Source organism: Pelobates fuscus, chromosome 11 (assembly GCF_036172605.1).
Source record: "Pelobates fuscus isolate aPelFus1 chromosome 11, aPelFus1.pri, whole genome shotgun sequence".
NCBI lineage: Eukaryota > Metazoa > Chordata > Amphibia > Anura > Pelobatidae > Pelobates > Pelobates fuscus.
Genome location: NC_086327.1, coordinates 121,972,342 through 121,990,441, shown reverse-complemented (window position 1 = coordinate 121,990,441; position 18,100 = coordinate 121,972,342). Strand labels below are relative to the sequence as shown.

Sequence of the window (18,100 nt, the reverse complement as noted above, 5' to 3'; positions counted from 1 at the left end):
ATGTCATGTAAAGGAAATAACACAATCACTTTTGCATCTGTTTATGAAAGTGTTATTTGTGGTAAATTCAAAGTGAGTTTCTCAAATTGAGCCAAAATGGCTAAATTGGAGAGAAAAAAAAAGTCTTAATCACCTCCATTTTTGGCTACTTGGGACCAAAATATGAGATTTCATAGAGCGCGTGAGAGAGAGAGAGACAGTTTGATATGCTGAGCTTGTCAGTCCATCAGAACCGTCCAAATATTGAATTTCTTAGTGTAGAAATGTAACCTGTGAGGTCTAAATGGTAAATGGTTGATTCAGAAGTAGGGGTCAGTGTCTGCAGCCTACTAGCACCAACACAATAGTACCAGGAGAACCGGCCATACTGTGCATGGCACATCGTTCAGTTGTTCCTAATAAGTTGGAAAGGAGGGTGAATGGCAGTCATAATGGACAACAGTCAGTGTTTATCAGAACTATAACCCTTTAAAAACTTGTCACACTATTAAAAAATCACCCTGGTGCCTGTGTTGGCAGGATACCCACGTTTAAAAGGGCACTTCAAACCGCTAAAGCTCCTTAGCTTGCGTAGTGCATTGTGTGAAGAGCTGCCTTCTATAATGGATATTGTATATACTGCAGGATTCCTGATGGACTTCTCTCCTGATTTACTACCTGCAGCATTTGACTTCTGCATAAGGCAGGACAGCACTTTATCTATGTTACCCATCAAGTTTAGATAAATGCTATGTGTCCTGGAAACATATGGTGGCTTTGGTACCCCTAGCTAAACTCAAGAGGCAGCAATAGCTCAATGCACATGCCTAGCAAATACTTCTCAGTGAACTGTATTAGGAAGTCTGTGATTGGACAGCCACAGAAAGTCTGGGCGGGGTTAGAAGGGGAGGGCTGGCAAAGGCAGCAGATGAGATCTGCAGGTCTTGCAAACTGTTTTTAGATGCATTGTCTCTGGTTACTGAGCAAGACCCAAATCTAAAACACAACTGTTTGTTCTCTCTGAATGACCAAAAATTAAATCCCCCAATTATTATAGAAAAACTTTCAGCTAGCAAAGGATCATGTGAGGCGTTGTCCTTAAGGTGACTGACATCTGGCCATTCTTATTCTAGATTATGTTGAGTTCTACTCAACAATATTTAATCGTTTTTTTTAAATATTGCCCACAATATTTCTTTAAATGCAGGTTATCTAAACTGCATCTTGACACAAACTTTTTGTGTTCAGAAATGTTGCAGCAATTGATACAAATGCAACCAGGGAGATACATCCAGAGCTAATATGCAACCAAAGAGAGATACATCCAGGGCTTCTTTTTGTTTCTGAAGAAGCCCTTCCCATGCTATCGCACAGTCAAGTAATTAACCTCGACATAGGACTTCCAGCCCTCTTAAGAAGCCACTCATCCTTCCAACTTAAACCTTCTGAAAATTCTTCATTCATTATTTCAGCTAGATGCAGGTTTGATACCATGATGATGATAGGTCGGAATTGTTAGTGGGTAATTTCCAGGGACCCTAAATGTCATATCCCAGGGTTTTATCCATCATGTCAACTTATGTCATTCACTAGTGGCCTTAACTTAATGCTTTGCACTTCATAACGAGTTTATGCCTTTAGGATTCAGACTGTTTATCTGACATTGGATTGCACACCTAATAAAAAAAATAAGAAATGATCCCAAGGCACACCACGGTTTTGCACATAAAAATAGTATTCATTCATGCATAGAAAATGAGGAAGGCTGAACTTGATGAATTCAAGTCTCTTTTCAGCTATGTAAAATATAATAAGACCTCATTATAGCAGAGAGAATGTGCATAGTATAGTGCTAAACCAGTATATAGTACCAAAACCACAATGTAAGTAAAGTGCTAAATGCAAGAACCCATTATAAAAGGTATACTGACCAAGAGCAGGAGAAATAAAACCCAACGTTTCGGCTGTGAAACCTTCCTCTGAGGTTCCATTTCTCCTGCTCTTGGTCAGTATACCTTTTTTTTTTTTTAATGGGTTTTTGCATTTAGCACTTTACTTACATTGTGATTTTGGTACTATATACTGGTTTAGCACTATACTATGCCCTTTCTCTCTGCTATAATGATGTCTTATTGTATTTTCTATGCATGAATAAATACTATTTTTATGTGCAAAACCGTGGTGTGCCTTGGGATCATTTCTTGTTTTTTTTTGGTTTTTTTTATTACATATATATATATATATATATATATATATATATATATATATATATATATATATATATATATATATATATATGTATGGTATGGGAACAGATTCTCTTCCTTTAAGAGCACCCTGTACCTTTATAAACCACACACTTGTTACCCATTTTTCAGTAGAGCTTTTCCTGTAACTTTGTTTGTATATTGTATTGCACACCTACCTGTGTAGTTGGTGAATAGTACCGTTGCTTCTGCTGTATAAAAATGTCCTTTTTGTTTACGAATCTGCAGGTAAGTGATCAAGGTCCTCATTCCTTCAAGATGGGTGCATTTCTGGCTTCTATTTCGAACAGGGCAACGCCTAAATGATGCTCTTCAAAATGATATTTCTCCTGCACACAGGAGATACTGCGATTTGTATACATTGTTTCTTGGCAACCTTGGTTTAACAAACCTCTCCTTCCTAGACTTGATCCGAGTTCCCCTGAGACATTTTAATACTCACAGAGGACATCTGGATACATTCTCTGTTCTGATAATTGTGTTCTTAGAAGAAAATAGTAAACATCCATTGAGTTAATTTCAATACTTTATTATTTACTACAAAAGCAACATAAATTGGTAAAATCCTACCCCAGCAATTATAGCTCTTAATAGTGAATATGAAATGGCGCGTGTGGTTTTATTTATTTATTTTGTTTTCAGAATAATCTGGAAAATATATTCTCTAAAAGGTCTAAATATAATTTGGGGGGGGGGGGGGGGATTAGCTTTTCAAATGACTTAATAACTTTGGCTAAAATGTAAAAAAAAAAAAAAAATTGTTTGTTATCCTAAAATATAAAATCGAGGTCATAATTGGTTTTCTTATAACGGAAAGGCCTGTCTAATCAGATCATTATTCCAGGCCTAATGCTTTAGAAAACTGAACGTTACAATGGATGTGCAGACCTTGTATCTGGAACCTCTTCGTCTATTGATTTGTTTGGATGAGAAAGTACTATTGAGTCTCCTTCAGGAGAAAATCACTACATAAAAATGGAATTAACTTTTTCAACCTTTTGTGTTTCTGGCCATTCTATATGTGAAATATAGAAAATAAGCCTCTTGCAAATCATCCGAACAAATAAATGGTACTTATCGCTTAAAGAGTGTCACCGTTTTAAAATATCAACATTTGTACTGACTAATGCCAATACTGGATACATTTAATTCACTCACAAAGGTGCTATAACTTTGTCATCCTCTGCCCAAAATGTACTGAAAATCACTTAACTTATATGGCACTAATAGAATGGGACCCCCACTTACCTCGCCTGTGTTCTGTGTATCGACTTACGATGGGGAAATGGGGATAAATGTATGGAATCTCCTCTTATGTATATCAATCAAGGATAATCTTATAACTGTAACAGTTGTAATTTTTTTGGTATCAATTGGGAAACCATAATCCTGTTCAGTTTGTTGGCATCAAAACATACGGATATATCGAAAGACCTTCTCTTTTTCTGTTTCTGTAGAGTGCTGAGGTGGAGGAAGCTGATGCTGTATCTCCTCTGAACAGATCTTCAGGTAAGAACGAGTGATTAAATCAAAGGCAGAAATAATAAAGCCCTCATTGTCTCCAGTCGTTGTAAGGGTGTTAACCTGACTGTTATATAAATGTATTTTGCTTTTATACAATGGGCCGATTCAAGGTTTAATTGTTCACTTGATTGATCAATGCAGGCACCTGAGCAAATCCTTCTGAATAACAATGGACACTTTTATTCTGTGGTTCGTGGCAAATTAGGACAAACGAAAACTCCTTGACCAAAATGATCGTCCTAATGCTCACTATCCAGGATGTTATACACATAGCTGATGTTTGAATGTGTAACACACCCTTATTTACTTTAAAATGCCAAGATCTTCCACACCACGGGTAAAATGTTAGTGTGCTAATAATCAGAGACCGAATGGAGAAGAGGAAAAAACATTTAAATGAAAGTGGAATGGTAGATGTAGGACGAGGACTGTAGTTGCGGACTTTTTTTTTTTTTTTGCATGAGATGGCAAGGCTAGGCCTATCATGGGTCATCTTATCGAGGTGAATTGTGTTGAAATAACATTGACAAATGGATACGTAGAAGCAAACTTAATCAGGCTTTAGAACCAGGTTTTGTAAGCGGTAGAAATGTGAAAATGACAAACTGATTTGAGTTTTATAGAATGTACACATGATGCAAAGTAATGTAAAAAGACTAAACTTTGAGAGATACTACTCTCCCTATACAACCGCTCATCATGTTGACTTGGTAAGCTGCATGGACTGAATTAAAGTTCCTAATAACTTGCTCTAATCTTGTTCCTGGAATATTTGGTCTGTAGTCATTGACATTCAAAAATAAGAAATGTTGTGGTTGGTCATGAAAGTTGTAGGAATGATTGATTCAACTGTTGTAAGCAAGCCAGGAACACTGAGAAAGCTTGGTAAATGGGGATTAGGGGGTAAGGTCAGGGAGCACCCCTAGACCCTCTTAACCCAACTTCAAGGTATGGGTGAGCGTACTGTTCCATCAGGTAGGAGACTCCTCTGCACGTAAGAGGCTGTGGAGGTAAGTACCATCATCTTCAGACATGCTGAGCTGTCCACAGGGTCCTCATCACTCGGGGCCGTCTTTGCTGAACTTAACAGGTGACTAGCTATGTATTATGCGCTGTGCTGCCATTGCATCATCGTGACCAGCGTCTTAACAACCTCGCTCTTCTATTGAGCACCATTACAATACTTCTAACCATGACATTTGGTGGCGATGGGGTGCTGGTTGTGTTTTGATTGCAAATCAACTTACACAAAAAAATAAGATTTTGAAAAAATTGCCCTCAAGGCATGTTGTAAGAGAAGGCTCACAAAATAGTTTTTTATTAACTTTTTGGTTTGTGTTTTTGATTAAAAACTCTGCAGAGATTTTGTTCTACATAAAATGAAAAAAATACTTTGATTTAAAGGCCATATAAAAATATTTCATGAAAATAAGTCTAACTCCCAATCACCATAAATGTATGACTAAAACCCATTAGTTTTTAATTTCATACTCCTAGTCTGGGCCAACAGTCAGGCACCCCAACAGAAAATAAAGTTTTTTTTTGTTTTTGTTTTTTGTGGTGTGAGTTGACTCATGTTTGGTCCAACTGCAAAAAAATAAATCTGTCCCTGTCTCCGCATTCCTTCCTGATGTGAGGGGCCTGTTACAAAAAATGGTAAATATCAGCAGAGTATTGAAGTCATACTACACTTCATCAGTCCAATTCACCACCCCTTTTTGACCATTGTCCACTACAGTCTTATTAATTCTGTCAGTTATTATCAACACCCGATTAATTGTTTGTCCTTCATTTTCCTGGTATTTAAGTGGCATTCATTGTAGTAGTGAAGGGGCATTTGTGATTCTTAAAACGCATAGTCTAAATCAGGGGTGCCCAAAACGTAGATTCCCAGATGTTGTAAAAGCACAGCTACCATGATAATTTGTCATTCTAAAGGCATGTGAAGCATCATGGGAGCTGTAGTTTTACAACACCTGGCGATCTACCTTTTGAGCACCCCTGGTCTAAATTCTCTTTATTGAGAAGACCGTGAGCATCACAGGAGTTGGTCTATAAGTAATAGAAAGCCATACAGTGACTCTTTATGCAGAGGAGTTAGATGGACTGCCTTTGATTGTAAAGCGTTTTTAAATATTTACAAGACATTTTTACCTTAAAAGACACAGAATGGTAATATTACTCATTGTATGTTTAACGTGCGTGCCTCTTCTATGACCTCATGGCTGCGTCTAAAATCAGTCCTTATCTGCTTGAGGTTAATTTTATGGATTAGCTAAAAAACTGCATTTCAACTAACTTATTCAGCACACACAACTCCTTCTGCTTTAAATTGAAATGAAAATATCGCTCAAAGTGACATTTTTATTGTTCTATAAACACCACATTTATCATTACAATACTTTTGAATTAGTGATAACGTGTAATAATGTTAGAGGATCACTATAGTGTCAGGAAAACAAAGTTAAAACCCCCTCAGCAGCTTACCTTATTCCAGCGCCGGGCTCCCTCGGCGCTGATGACCTCTCCTCCCCCGCCGATGTCAGCGGAGCAAGTGCCGCACACGCATTCAAGCTGTCAACAGGAAAGCATTTCTCAATGCTTTCCTATGTACGCTCTCCGCAATGGAGGCATAATATGCCTCCAGCGTCGCAGATGCGCCTCTAGTGGCTGTCTGGAAGAGAGCCACTAGAGGCTGGCTTAACCCCAAATGTAAACATAGCAGTTTCTCTGAAACTGCTATGCTTGCATTTGAAGGGTTAAAACCTGAGGGACCTGGAACCCAGACCACTTCATTGAGCTGAAGTGGTCTGGGTGACTATAGTGTTCCTTTAACTTCTATACACACTCCTAGATCTCCACACTTATGGCATCCTAAATTTAACGTTACTCAGCTGCCTCCAGATAATGGGTAGTATATTCCTACTGCTAATTCTAGGAGCGTTTTATGCAGTGTTACATTATTTCTATTTAATTTTTTTTTTTTTTTTTTTTTGTTATTTTTTTTTGTTGTTTTCTTCCGGTTCCAGATAATTTGTGGTGTTGGCTCTGGGCCGGAGGTAATTTGGATTAAAACAATACAATTGTATGTGTCCCCACTAGATCAACTTGGGGACAGTTCCCACTTACGTACTTTAAGTTAATAATAACCTTTTTTAAGTGAACTTTCCTGCTACATTTAAAGGTAATTTTTGCTGAACATCTGCAGTGAGACCTCTTAAGATGTACAACTGCCCCATTTGCAGTTCTGAGCGACCATCCTCGATGTTTTATAGGTGGCAGTTTTTATGTTTTCTCGATGGAGTTCCAGTGTGAGCACATGTATTCGTGTTTTTATTGCTGTCCCTGGAGATGTCTGCCACTCAAAACCGATTTTAGCCTCATACTGCCACTCAGAGCAGGGTGACATGTCCTAATTCTTGGATCATCAGTATTTAAATCTACGATTACAGTCCAGATGCAATTATTGGCATTTATATAAACTTACAAGTATTCCAAAAACATTTTTTTTTTTTAAAACAAAAAATCTTAACACTGGGCACAATCCATGTTGATGTTATAAGATGGTGTATTTTGGTTGCAGGGCAGTCCTGTTCAGATAGGAGATATATTATTTATATATATATATATATAAAAAAATTATTTGCATACATTTGCTTTGATGAATACTTTGGGGGTTCATCTTTGATACATTTTGAAGGAGTGTCAGATCAGTGTCACCTGACCCAGGCCTGCTTGGTTTGCATGGGGTAATTTTACAATGGCGAGTGTAGTGAATGTCGTACTCTGGTGCACTCTGTTCTGAGGTCTGGTACATCTCAAAGATTACAGATTTTTTTTTTTTTTTTTAAAGTGATACAAACAATGCTTTTTAAAAAAAAAATGCAGTTGTAAGACTCCCCGAGTCCCTGTGTATGTATTAATGGAGTTGTCATGCTGTTAATTTCAAGTAATACATTCTCTTACTATTCCAGCCCCTATTGGGGAAACCCCAAATGCTCCTCTACCTGCAAGAGCCACAGAACCTGCTGCTCCTGCACACCGAATCACGGCTCCAAATACCCGGCCAGGAGTACCCACCCGGGCACCTAGACCAGCCAATGGAGCTTTACGACCTCCCGCATCCAGGAATGCTGGGCCTACACGCACTCCTGGGCCGGTTCGAGGTGTTCCCAGACCTACATCTTCAGGGGCTCTTAATGTGATTTACAAGAGAGGCAAAATCTCTGTCCTCAGAAGATACTGTGTCCCCATTACAACCACAGTACTGGTCTTGGCTTCCCTTGTGGTCATCGCCATTCTGAGTGAGTAGACCATAAATGGGTTTGAAGATTTATATGGAAGTGCATGTTACTGCAGCTATCTTTATTTATTTTATTTGAACAGCATGAAAACATGAGAGTAAAGTTCATGTTCTATAAGGTTTTAACCCACACAGGTCTTCAAGCTGAGATCTTTACACATTGTCCATTGATGTGCCACACTGTATGGTTTTGTTACGTTATCAAGAGAAATCCTGGAAATCTTGGTCCATTGATACTTATTACACACTCGCATTTATAACAAATGTATGTGATCCTGACTATTACACCGATTTCCCTGCATTTATGGCATAGGGACACACAAGCAATGACAAACCGATTTTCCTTACCTGGTGCTGGTGTGCTAATGTGTAGTGTCCAGACGTGTCTTGCCTAGAGGAAAATGGACCCCTTATATTTATTCTTTTTTTTTTTTTTAATTGTAAAATCTTAAAAATATAGTTTTTAACAAATTTGAAGAGCTTATCCAAAAATATTAAATTGAGGACATGGTTGTATGGGTAACATCAAACTAATGGCAATAATGCCCAGATTCCAAGAACAATGTTCCTACGAAACATAAAAAATCAGCTTTACAATATGAGTAGGTGTTTGACACTTTCCCATTAAGCATGGATATAATCTAATAATTCCCTTAGTAATGTTCAACAAAAACATTCTCTGTTTAATGTGATTTAATGGATCAAAGGACTAATTTTATTTATGTATATGCTTTCTTTTTGAGGGGTTAGTATGATTTATCAAATTCTTTTTAGAATGCTTGTTTTTGAGCGGAGTACCAACATTCCAGGTTTCCTTTCCTTCACAGTTAAGGTGGTCTTGGATAATTACTATTTCTTCTGCCTCAAATCATTCAAGTTCATATCGTTGGAAAAATTGTGCGATAGGATCCAAGACTGCGCTAGTGGGGAAGATGAAATCCGGTGTGTGAAACACGTTGGGTTCAATTCAACCCCCATAGGTGAGCATTACCAGTTGTTTATCATTGCCACCGCAGTGACTTGTGAAATCCTTGTAACTTCATGAAACCACAAGGCACAATTAAAGATGACCGAGTATATTTTGTGTTGTAGTTAGGTTCTCGGAGCAGTTCTCAGCCCTGCAGGTCCTGGTGACATCGACACAAACATGGAGCTGGGTTTGCTCAGATAACTTTGACAACAGCAAAGCAAAGGCGGTTTGTGCGCAGATTGGATATGCAAGGTATGTACCCCAAACCTAAAGCTCTTCTGTTAAGAATTCTTAGTTTTAGAGTAGGTAAAGGTCTGCTGAGATAATTGAATTTACCAAACCATGGAATGTGTGTGTGTGTGTGGGGGGGGGAGGGGGTCCCTCCCCTCAAAAGGGCTGCTCTCACCTAAAAATGCATACATTTTAAAGACCTTTTCAATTCCACCACAATCACAGTTTAGTTGTTTTTAGTTTAGGAATTCCATTTTCACTAAAGTCTGGTGCTTAACCCCTTAAGACCGCATGGCGTTCTATGCCATCCTTAAGGAAGCGACTCTAAACGCCGCAGGGCGGCATAGAACGTCCCTGCCATCCTATGTACTTACCCGGTCGCCGGCGATCCCACGCTGGCGATCATGGTATGGGGTCTTACCTGGGAGCCCAGGGAGTCCCCCTCCTTCCTCTTCGGCCCCTCTGGGCCATGTGATCGCGAGGGCCTTGTGAGGACCTCGCGATCACATGGACGGCATGGTGTCTTAAACTCTAATAATATTTTTTAAAATACGTTATAATAACCTTATACGTAATATAACGAATTCCATAAGACTAAAAATAATATGCAGAGTGTTTTTATTTGATATGGGAGAGAGGGACATCCAAAATGCACAGAAATTGATGAGCTCCTAGCTGGTGAGGAGTGTACGATTATGCAAAGATACCGTTTGTTTTAATTTCCCTTATCTAGGAAGCAAAAGAAGTGAACTAGAATCTGTTCACTAAAACATTAAATGTCTGCTGCCATCTAGTGGAAGAACTTCATATTCTGTAGTCGTTCGCGTTATTATCCAGTTGAATGCATTGGAAGCATACAATAAAAAGTGCACGAAAAAACTAAAGTACAGGATTCTGACTCTTGTCTACACTGAGGTCTGGATTCATAATCTTAATAGATAGAAATGAAAATGGACAAAGAAATATGAAGAAATATTCTCTATCTTTGTGTGCATTCCCAAATAGGATAAATGTGTTTTTTTTTTTTTTCTTATAGTACCCCTGTTTTCTCTTCTGTGACCATCGCACGCTTGAGCAACCCATCTGCTTTTGGCTTCAGTAATGTCCAAGTGCTGAGTAATGAGTTGCAAGTAATCCCAATGTTGGGGTATGTATTGAATTGTGTGTGTGTGTGTGTTAACCCTGAATGTCTTGCCTTGGCTCTCGTGTCGGTCATGGGTAGGCAGCCGTTGGCACTCCAGATGTCGTGGACTGCATCACCCATAATGCTCTAACAGCCATAATGCTAGCAAAGCATCAGGGGACATCCAGTCCAGTCTATAACATATGGAGTGCTGAAGGTGCCCTACCTCTGGTCTAAGATACTCAATCCTAGGGGAAGGAAAGGCTCACCGGACCAGAAGCCAAATTGCAAGCAGAGACACAAGATGACCACATTTTAATATTTTGGTTTAAACAAGCTATAAAACAGTATTTATTTTGCCTCCTAAATGGCAGAGAATTGAGCAATGAGATGGCAGCGGTATGATCTATACACTGATACCGCTTCATTAAGCTAAAGTTGTTTTGATGCCTATAACATCCCTTTACAAGTAGAAGAATGGGCCGTTGTGGTCATTTTATCATTGAAGAGAGATCCTAAAACCATGTGCATTATTAGTGTCTCTCACCACAAAGTTTAAGAGTGAATAAACAATGTGGTGTGATTTTTTTTTTTTTATTTTTTATTATTTTTTAGTCTGGGTCTTTGATTGTGTCCTTGTCCTTTTTAGGGGAAGTTGTCCTTCTGGTTCAATTATTTCTCTCCGATGTGCAGGTGAGTCAAACCCCAACTGGAGCAAAAATCCCAACAAACATACATTTTTCACATTGAAATAATGTTCTAGGACGCCCTTCTGTTTCTGTCCTCTACGTTTTTAACAATGATGGATATAAATACATTTTTTTTCGATTTTATGTATCATGGGGGAGGCATGTGTTCCTTTATCGATATTCCAGTTGTACAGCTTTTAATTATTTCTGGTCTAATAATGCTGTAGTTACAATAGCAGTGCCAAAGCCACCTATTTCGATGTTTTAATTCTCCCATGGAATGCTGATTGCTCTTAATTCCACCAACCGACTACAGTGATTGCAAGGGTTCAAGGTGCTCATTCAATAAGGATTTATTTACTAAACATTGCTAGGCTGACATCGCACACTGTAGTGGTGTGTGGCGTTTTTCTTTAAAAAATGTGTAAGAGATGCGCTCACTTCCCATGGAAGTTAATTTCTTGCCTTGAAGTCCTCTACCAGCATCCCAGTCCCACTTCATTGAATCTAGAATAAAGCTCTGTAAAACGTGTTTTCTAGTCCTATGGCACAATCTCTCTTTCCACTCCCGATGTAACTCGTCACTACCTCAATAGAACAGTGGGTGGCATGAGTGTGCCAAGTGTACTCTTTAACCACAAAGTCAGAACCTTTTAACTTGTTGAGAGATCGGTTTGATATGGCAAACGTTATTGTTGTACAATGAGTTATATTATATATTATTCAACTATTCTTTCCTATCGCTACTGCTTTTATTCTATTGTGTTATTCTCTATATCCTGCCTTTTATTAAAGGAACACTATAGGGTTGGGAATACAGCTTTGGACACTACAGTGTCCTCCTGCCACAGCAACCCCTCACCCCCCGCGCCAATCAAAGGGTTTCGTTAACCTTTAAACACTTGTCTGTCTCTGACGTACGCACAAGGGGCAATGGAACGCACAAGCATTAGGCCTTCCCCATTGAAGAGCTTTGAACCAATGCTTTCCTATGGGGATTTGCAAGACGCTGGACATGAGGACAAACTCTGTGAGAATGCAGGAAGCGCACCTAGTGGCTGTCTGGTAGACCGCTCCCTGTGATAAACTTTATAAGACTGGGTTAAAGAGATTTATAAAACCATAAATGCCATCCGTGGGTTTATTTATAGTTTATAAATTAGTATAGTAAATGTGTTGTTAAATGTAGCTAACAATATATTTTTGTGTTTTGTTTTTTTTATTTATTTTTGGCAATAATCTACCCTGTCATCTTTGCACTACCCTCTCTCAATGTTCGTGTTCTGCTCATTACCCCTCTAAATTGTTTTCATATATCACTTTATTTACAATATTTCACACACACATTTCTTTGCATTTCTAACTTGTTTTTCTAATTTTCTCCCCCTCTTCCATTCTGTCCTCCCCCTCCCCATTGCATATTTGTAATTCTTTTAGCATGTGGTCCCATCCACAAGCAGGAGAGAATCATTGGGGGCAGTGATACCACCATTGAGATTTGGCCCTGGCAGCTCAGCCTTCAGTACATGGGACAACACGTGTGTGGCGGCAGTGTGCTCAACCAGAACTGGATCCTCACTGCAGCGCACTGCTTCAAGTGAGTCTCAGAGAAAGTGAAAATGTAACAGGCCAGCTACATCTATGCACACATCACCAACCATGGTTCAAATGTGTTAAACCATTCGGAGTATATTTGGGGTGAACAATGAGTTTCTGTTCTTTTATGGAATAAAAAGAATTGAAAGGAACGTGCTGTTAAATGCGGTGTAAATATATCATTAAATAAAGCAAATATTTCTAAAAGATTACAGTATGTGCCATATTGACTAAAATGCTTGTTATTGCTGTATTCCAGTGATTGGCATCTTCAAGTGGCTAAATTTGACATTCTTGTCTCTCCTGTCGACCACAACCCAAGACCTAATTTACTGCAAAAAGCACCCGTGGGCTTATTTTTAGACAGAATATATAGGATTTAGTTTGAGAATCTTTAAAGACTAATTATGTAGACAGAATTCTGTACTAGCATAGAATACACCATTTTTTTTTTCAAATATGTTTAAAACTAAAATTACATCTGTTTTACCTCCAGGGGGCAGGAGCAGGTTGACCGGTGGCGAATCCAAGTGGGTTTAACAAAACTCTCGTTCCTCTTTGGTTTGCAAGTGGATAGCATTTTTGTTCACAATCTATACAACTATGATCAAAAGCCAAATGACATAGCCCTGATGAAACTCAAGAGCGATCTTCGGTTCTCAGGTGATACATAGTGTTAAGTTATACTGAAAAAGCACTTTTTTCCCCTCAACTTCTCACTTGATCTTTTAACCAAATGGTAGAAAAATCAGCCTATTAGTGTCCTACAAAATATATATTTTGAAGTACACTTGTCCATTTTTGTGCTCTTTTGGTTAATCCAAATAGTGTTGTACCCCCCTCCCTCCAACGCACTCACATGTACTTTTATGAGTATATATATATATTTGAATAAGCTGAACCTCCTTGAAATTGAATCCATCAAATTTAAAATATATATATTTTAAAACCCAAATAGTTTCGGCCAAACCACATTTTTCTGCTGTTCAAATCGGCGTTCCTTTAAATCCTACTTGTGATGGTCTGGTTCTACAATATTTTGTATAGTAATCGTATAGATTGGTAATCTTACATTCTCCCCCTAGTTGGCATTCATGGATATATTGAAATGTTACACAAAGCAAGCAAGTCTATGCAAGATTTAATAAGTCGCATCATGTCGAGACCTAAAACCTTTTCTGTTTGTTGACTTTGTTTCCTAGCTTCTATTCAGCCAATATGTCTTCCTGGGTTCGATATCAGCTTGTTACCAGCTACGGTGCTGTGGGTGACTGGCTGGGGTGACACACAAGAAGGAGGAAGTAAGAAACCGGATATTCTGAATTCCATTATAGTCTCTAAATCTCAAACTGCACTTTCTTCTCCTAGCCTCCATTTCCTCACTGTAGACCTAGCCATCTTATCTTTCAGTCACAATCCGTAATAATTCAGCACTCGCTGTCTCTCCTGCTCTTCTTTTGCTCCAGGCTCCCTGTGATTCTCCTCTGTCCCACTGAAACGCTTCCAGATGCACAGACACATGCAGATGCACAGATACACACAGTGACACACATGCAGATGCACAGATACACACAGTGACACACATGCAGTTGCACAGATACATTGACACCTACAGATATACACATGTATATGTACAGGCAAACTGATACACCCTGACAGTCATGCAGACACACATATAATTGCACAGTCACACACACTGACACACATACAGATGTACTGATACATGCACTGACAATCACGCAGGTACATGGATACAAGCACACTAACACACATACTGTTGCACAGACACACTGATACAGATACACACACACCTGCACAGATACAGATGCAAACACTGATACAGACATACATATTCACATAAAGATACAGACATACTTATATACACACACAGACATACAGATACAGACACTGACACACATACAGGTATAAATACCAAAAACACACATACAGGTGAACATTTTAGCCTTCAGTTTCCTATATTTTGGGTGCAGGAGGGTGGCTTCTGCTAGCTGGGGCTGATGGGAGTTAGGGGCTAACTCCTTGATCGGACGACTCCCTTCATCCTCTGCCTACCCATCCAGTGCCCAGACTTGTTGCTACAGTGTGCCACAAATTCCTCTGGCCCTATTTAGATCCCCTTCTCTGCTTGGAAGCATTAACAGTGCCCTTCCCTAAGGAGGAGAGAGACCACTTCAGCCCTGCTCTTCTCCCAGTCTGCCAACCCCCTCCAGAACCCCCCACTCAGCACTCTTACAGCTGGGAGGAAGTGACTGGCTCACTCTTGCTTCCTCCCAGCACCCCGGGCAGATAAGAAGGGGTCCAGTTGTGCTGGTAAAGCACAGCAGCGCATGACCGGGCCCCTCATGGCACTTGCCCATCAGGTGGCCAGCCGATGGACCTTCACATTACAGTTCCTAATCTGTGCGGAGTGGCAGGACCACCATTACCAAATTTGTTCTTACGCATACCCATATAGGAACTGGACTGCACCCCTGGGAGTTTGCATACAACGGGTTGGGAACCACATGCAATCCTTAATCTTCGTGTCTGTTGATAAAGACTGCGCAAAGTATTCGATACTGCTCTCTGGCCAGATCTAGATGTTTGGCCATTACAAGTTTAGTAACTTGTTCTGTCTCTTTTTCCTCATCATCTTGCCTTATCATTGTTCCTACACTTTTGCTTCACCATCCAACTCCCCTCCCCCCTCCCAAAAAAAATAAAAATATCTTTCTCACTTCTTTCAATTTATTTACAGGTTTAGCAACTGTACTCCAGCAGGTCTCCATCCAAGTTATCTCTTATGACACTTGCAACAATGAATATGGCCAAATCCTGCCAAGCATGTTGTGTGCTGGGAGAGTGTCTGGTGGTCTTGATACTTGCCAGGTACTTCGTTGAATATCTCGTTCCAACATGACAAATCACAAAGCTTGTTCTTTCACCATAAGGATGTGCTCCAGACTTCTGCCATTAGAATCTAATGGCGGTCACATATAGACTAGTTGTTAAACTCCCTACAAGACTTGAGGAAAAAAAAAAAAATATTGTGTGATATTCTACGTACAACCTTTTTCATTGTCTGTGATTGTTGATTACAAGGTCTACCAATTAATAGGCATGATAAGGGTGACAATTAATAGGCATGATAAGGGTGACCAGAATTAGACCTTAAGCTAGAGTTGGCTACAAATATTCTTCTTATCATCTTAACGTGTTTTTGTAAATGCTTGAATGAAATCAAATGTCCTCTGTTCTTGACTCCCTTCTTTCTTTGCAGGGAGACAGTGGGGGACCATTGGTATCCCTTGAAGACCGATGGGAGCAAGTTGGCATTGTGAGTTGGGGAGATGGCTGCGGAAGGCCTGGAAGAGTTGGTGTGTATACCAAGGTGCCATCGTTTCTCGATTGGATCCATGCAATAATGAAGGTGAGACACTGCTTGATTTGTATTAGAGCCAGGGCCGGATTTTCCTATAGGCTAACTAGGCTTCAGCCTAGGGCCTCAAGATCAAGAGGGGCCTACATTCAAATTGTTAGCAAAATTAAAATTACACTATTCTAAAAACAATGAACACTGAACCGAAAATAAGGAGAAATTCTACGCATATAATATGACCAGTGGCGTACTAAGGGAGGGCGGGGGGTGGGGGGTGGTCTGCCCCGGGTGCCAATTACTAGGGGGGTGCCCGGGGCAGACTGCAATGCCCCTCCTGCCGCGATCGCCGAGAACGGCGGTCTGCAGCTCCGCAATGTGCAGAGCTGCAGACCATGGATCTCGCGTGCACTGCCCAATCAGAGCGTTGCCGCGGGTTACCACGGCAAACACTCTGATTGGGTCTCATGAGATCCATGGTCTGAATCTCTGCAGAGCTGCATACCGGAAATGAGGGCCACCGGACCACCAGGCAGCCCCCAATGGACCACCAGGGATTTAAGGTAATTTTTTTTAGTCACCCCCCCTCTCCTCATCACCCCCCTCCCTCTCACAATCACAACCCCCTCTCACAATCACCCCCCCTCTCCTCATCTCAACTTTTTTAAATTTATTATCCGTGCCACATTTTTTATAAAGGTTAGTACCAATCACAACATGTTCCATTTAACATATTGATATATATCACAATAATGATGTATTTTATTGTCTCTCATGTAATTTACAAACTTAAAAATGGGAGGTGAAAGTGCCTCATAAGTGGAATAGCCCCTAGGGCCTCTTTTCATCTAAATCCGGCCCTGATTAGAGCAATGTCTCATTTACTTTAAATTAATGTAATGCTGGGTATCTTAATATGAAGGAAGAAAGCTGGGGAAATGAGTCCGTCGGACAGATTTGTGATAAATTTTGTCAAATACAGCATATGAAAGTAGCTATTTTTACATTTTGTTGAAAAGTGTATCCATTTTGATAAACAAAACTTTGATCTGTCACATTTGACTTCTGAAAAGGCACAGCCAGGGCATTTCATGCAAATCCACTTTCAAAATGTGCATAATGATTGCCGCCACTTGGGCACAGTGAGAGACCTAAACAAGTAATCATTGGAAGGGGCCAGCGCAAATTATTTGACCGCTTCCATTAAACATTTCATTTCTCAGTAATCATATTTTTCGGATTTTCCAGGAATAAAATAAGCAGAAACATGACCATTTTAATTGCTGTTAATTTTACCTTTTATAATCTGTTTTATATTGTTCTCTGCAGCAGGAGTCGTGAACCTTCCAGCATCGACTTTAATTATCTTCAGAGGAACATAATCTTATGCAATTTGCAGTGAAGCTACCTCCTGAACTTGTTCTCTGCAGGACAGTGGTATGCCAGCGACTGTGCGTTCCAGAACATTAATGGACCTTCACCGGTGATCTCCTTAATGCCAGATTTAGCGGATCTCTTCCTGGTCTATTTGACACGCACTGCAGAGGCATGTTTGTCACATATACACGGGCCGATGATTTGGGCCATATTTTATTATATTTATGTTTATTTAATGGAGGCAAACTGAGCATTTTTAAAAGCAAGTGTACTTGATCCATTAAATGTAGAACACGCTCTACTATTCTAGAACTATCCATTCATCGAATCTGGTTTATAACCTAAACACCCACACTTCATCAAACCTTCTATACTTATTAACTTCGGATTGAACACTCTGTTCTGGTTCTGAATGGAAATATCTAGACAATGCTCGGGTTCTTAAAGTACATCACAAAATCCATGCACTGTTCTAACGTGTTCCTAATTACATGCATGTACATAGGTGTATTTTTAAGTGGAATTGTGTAAATATGTGTTTTTTTTATGATTAAATGTTACATTGAAGTGTGTGACTTTTTTTTAAAATTGTATTCTGTTTTTAAGTTTTGATTATTTTGAACAAAAAAATCACTTTGAATTACCGAGTCACCCTTTAGGGAATA

General features: G+C 39.6%; 1 protein-coding gene across 1 annotated transcript in view; it reads left to right on the top strand.

Annotated features, from left to right (window-relative positions):
- Positions 1 to 18,007, top strand: part of LOC134576979 (transmembrane protease serine 4-like) — a 29,783-nt gene extending 11,776 nt beyond the window's left edge. The window contains exons 3-14 of the mRNA XM_063435632.1: positions 3,704 to 3,755; positions 7,745 to 8,074; positions 8,901 to 9,053; positions 9,166 to 9,295; positions 10,311 to 10,421; positions 11,047 to 11,090; positions 12,524 to 12,683; positions 13,179 to 13,345; positions 13,885 to 13,983; positions 15,441 to 15,571; positions 15,963 to 16,112; positions 17,388 to 18,007. Coding sequence (XP_063291702.1) covers positions 3,704 to 3,755; positions 7,745 to 8,074; positions 8,901 to 9,053; positions 9,166 to 9,295; positions 10,311 to 10,421; positions 11,047 to 11,090; positions 12,524 to 12,683; positions 13,179 to 13,345; positions 13,885 to 13,983; positions 15,441 to 15,571; positions 15,963 to 16,112; positions 17,388 to 17,399 — 1,539 coding nt within the window. The 3' untranslated portion in view covers positions 17,400 to 18,007. The remainder of the gene's footprint in view (positions 1 to 3,703; positions 3,756 to 7,744; positions 8,075 to 8,900; positions 9,054 to 9,165; positions 9,296 to 10,310; positions 10,422 to 11,046; positions 11,091 to 12,523; positions 12,684 to 13,178; positions 13,346 to 13,884; positions 13,984 to 15,440; positions 15,572 to 15,962; positions 16,113 to 17,387) is intronic.
- Positions 18,008 to 18,100: the final 93 nt, after the last annotated feature.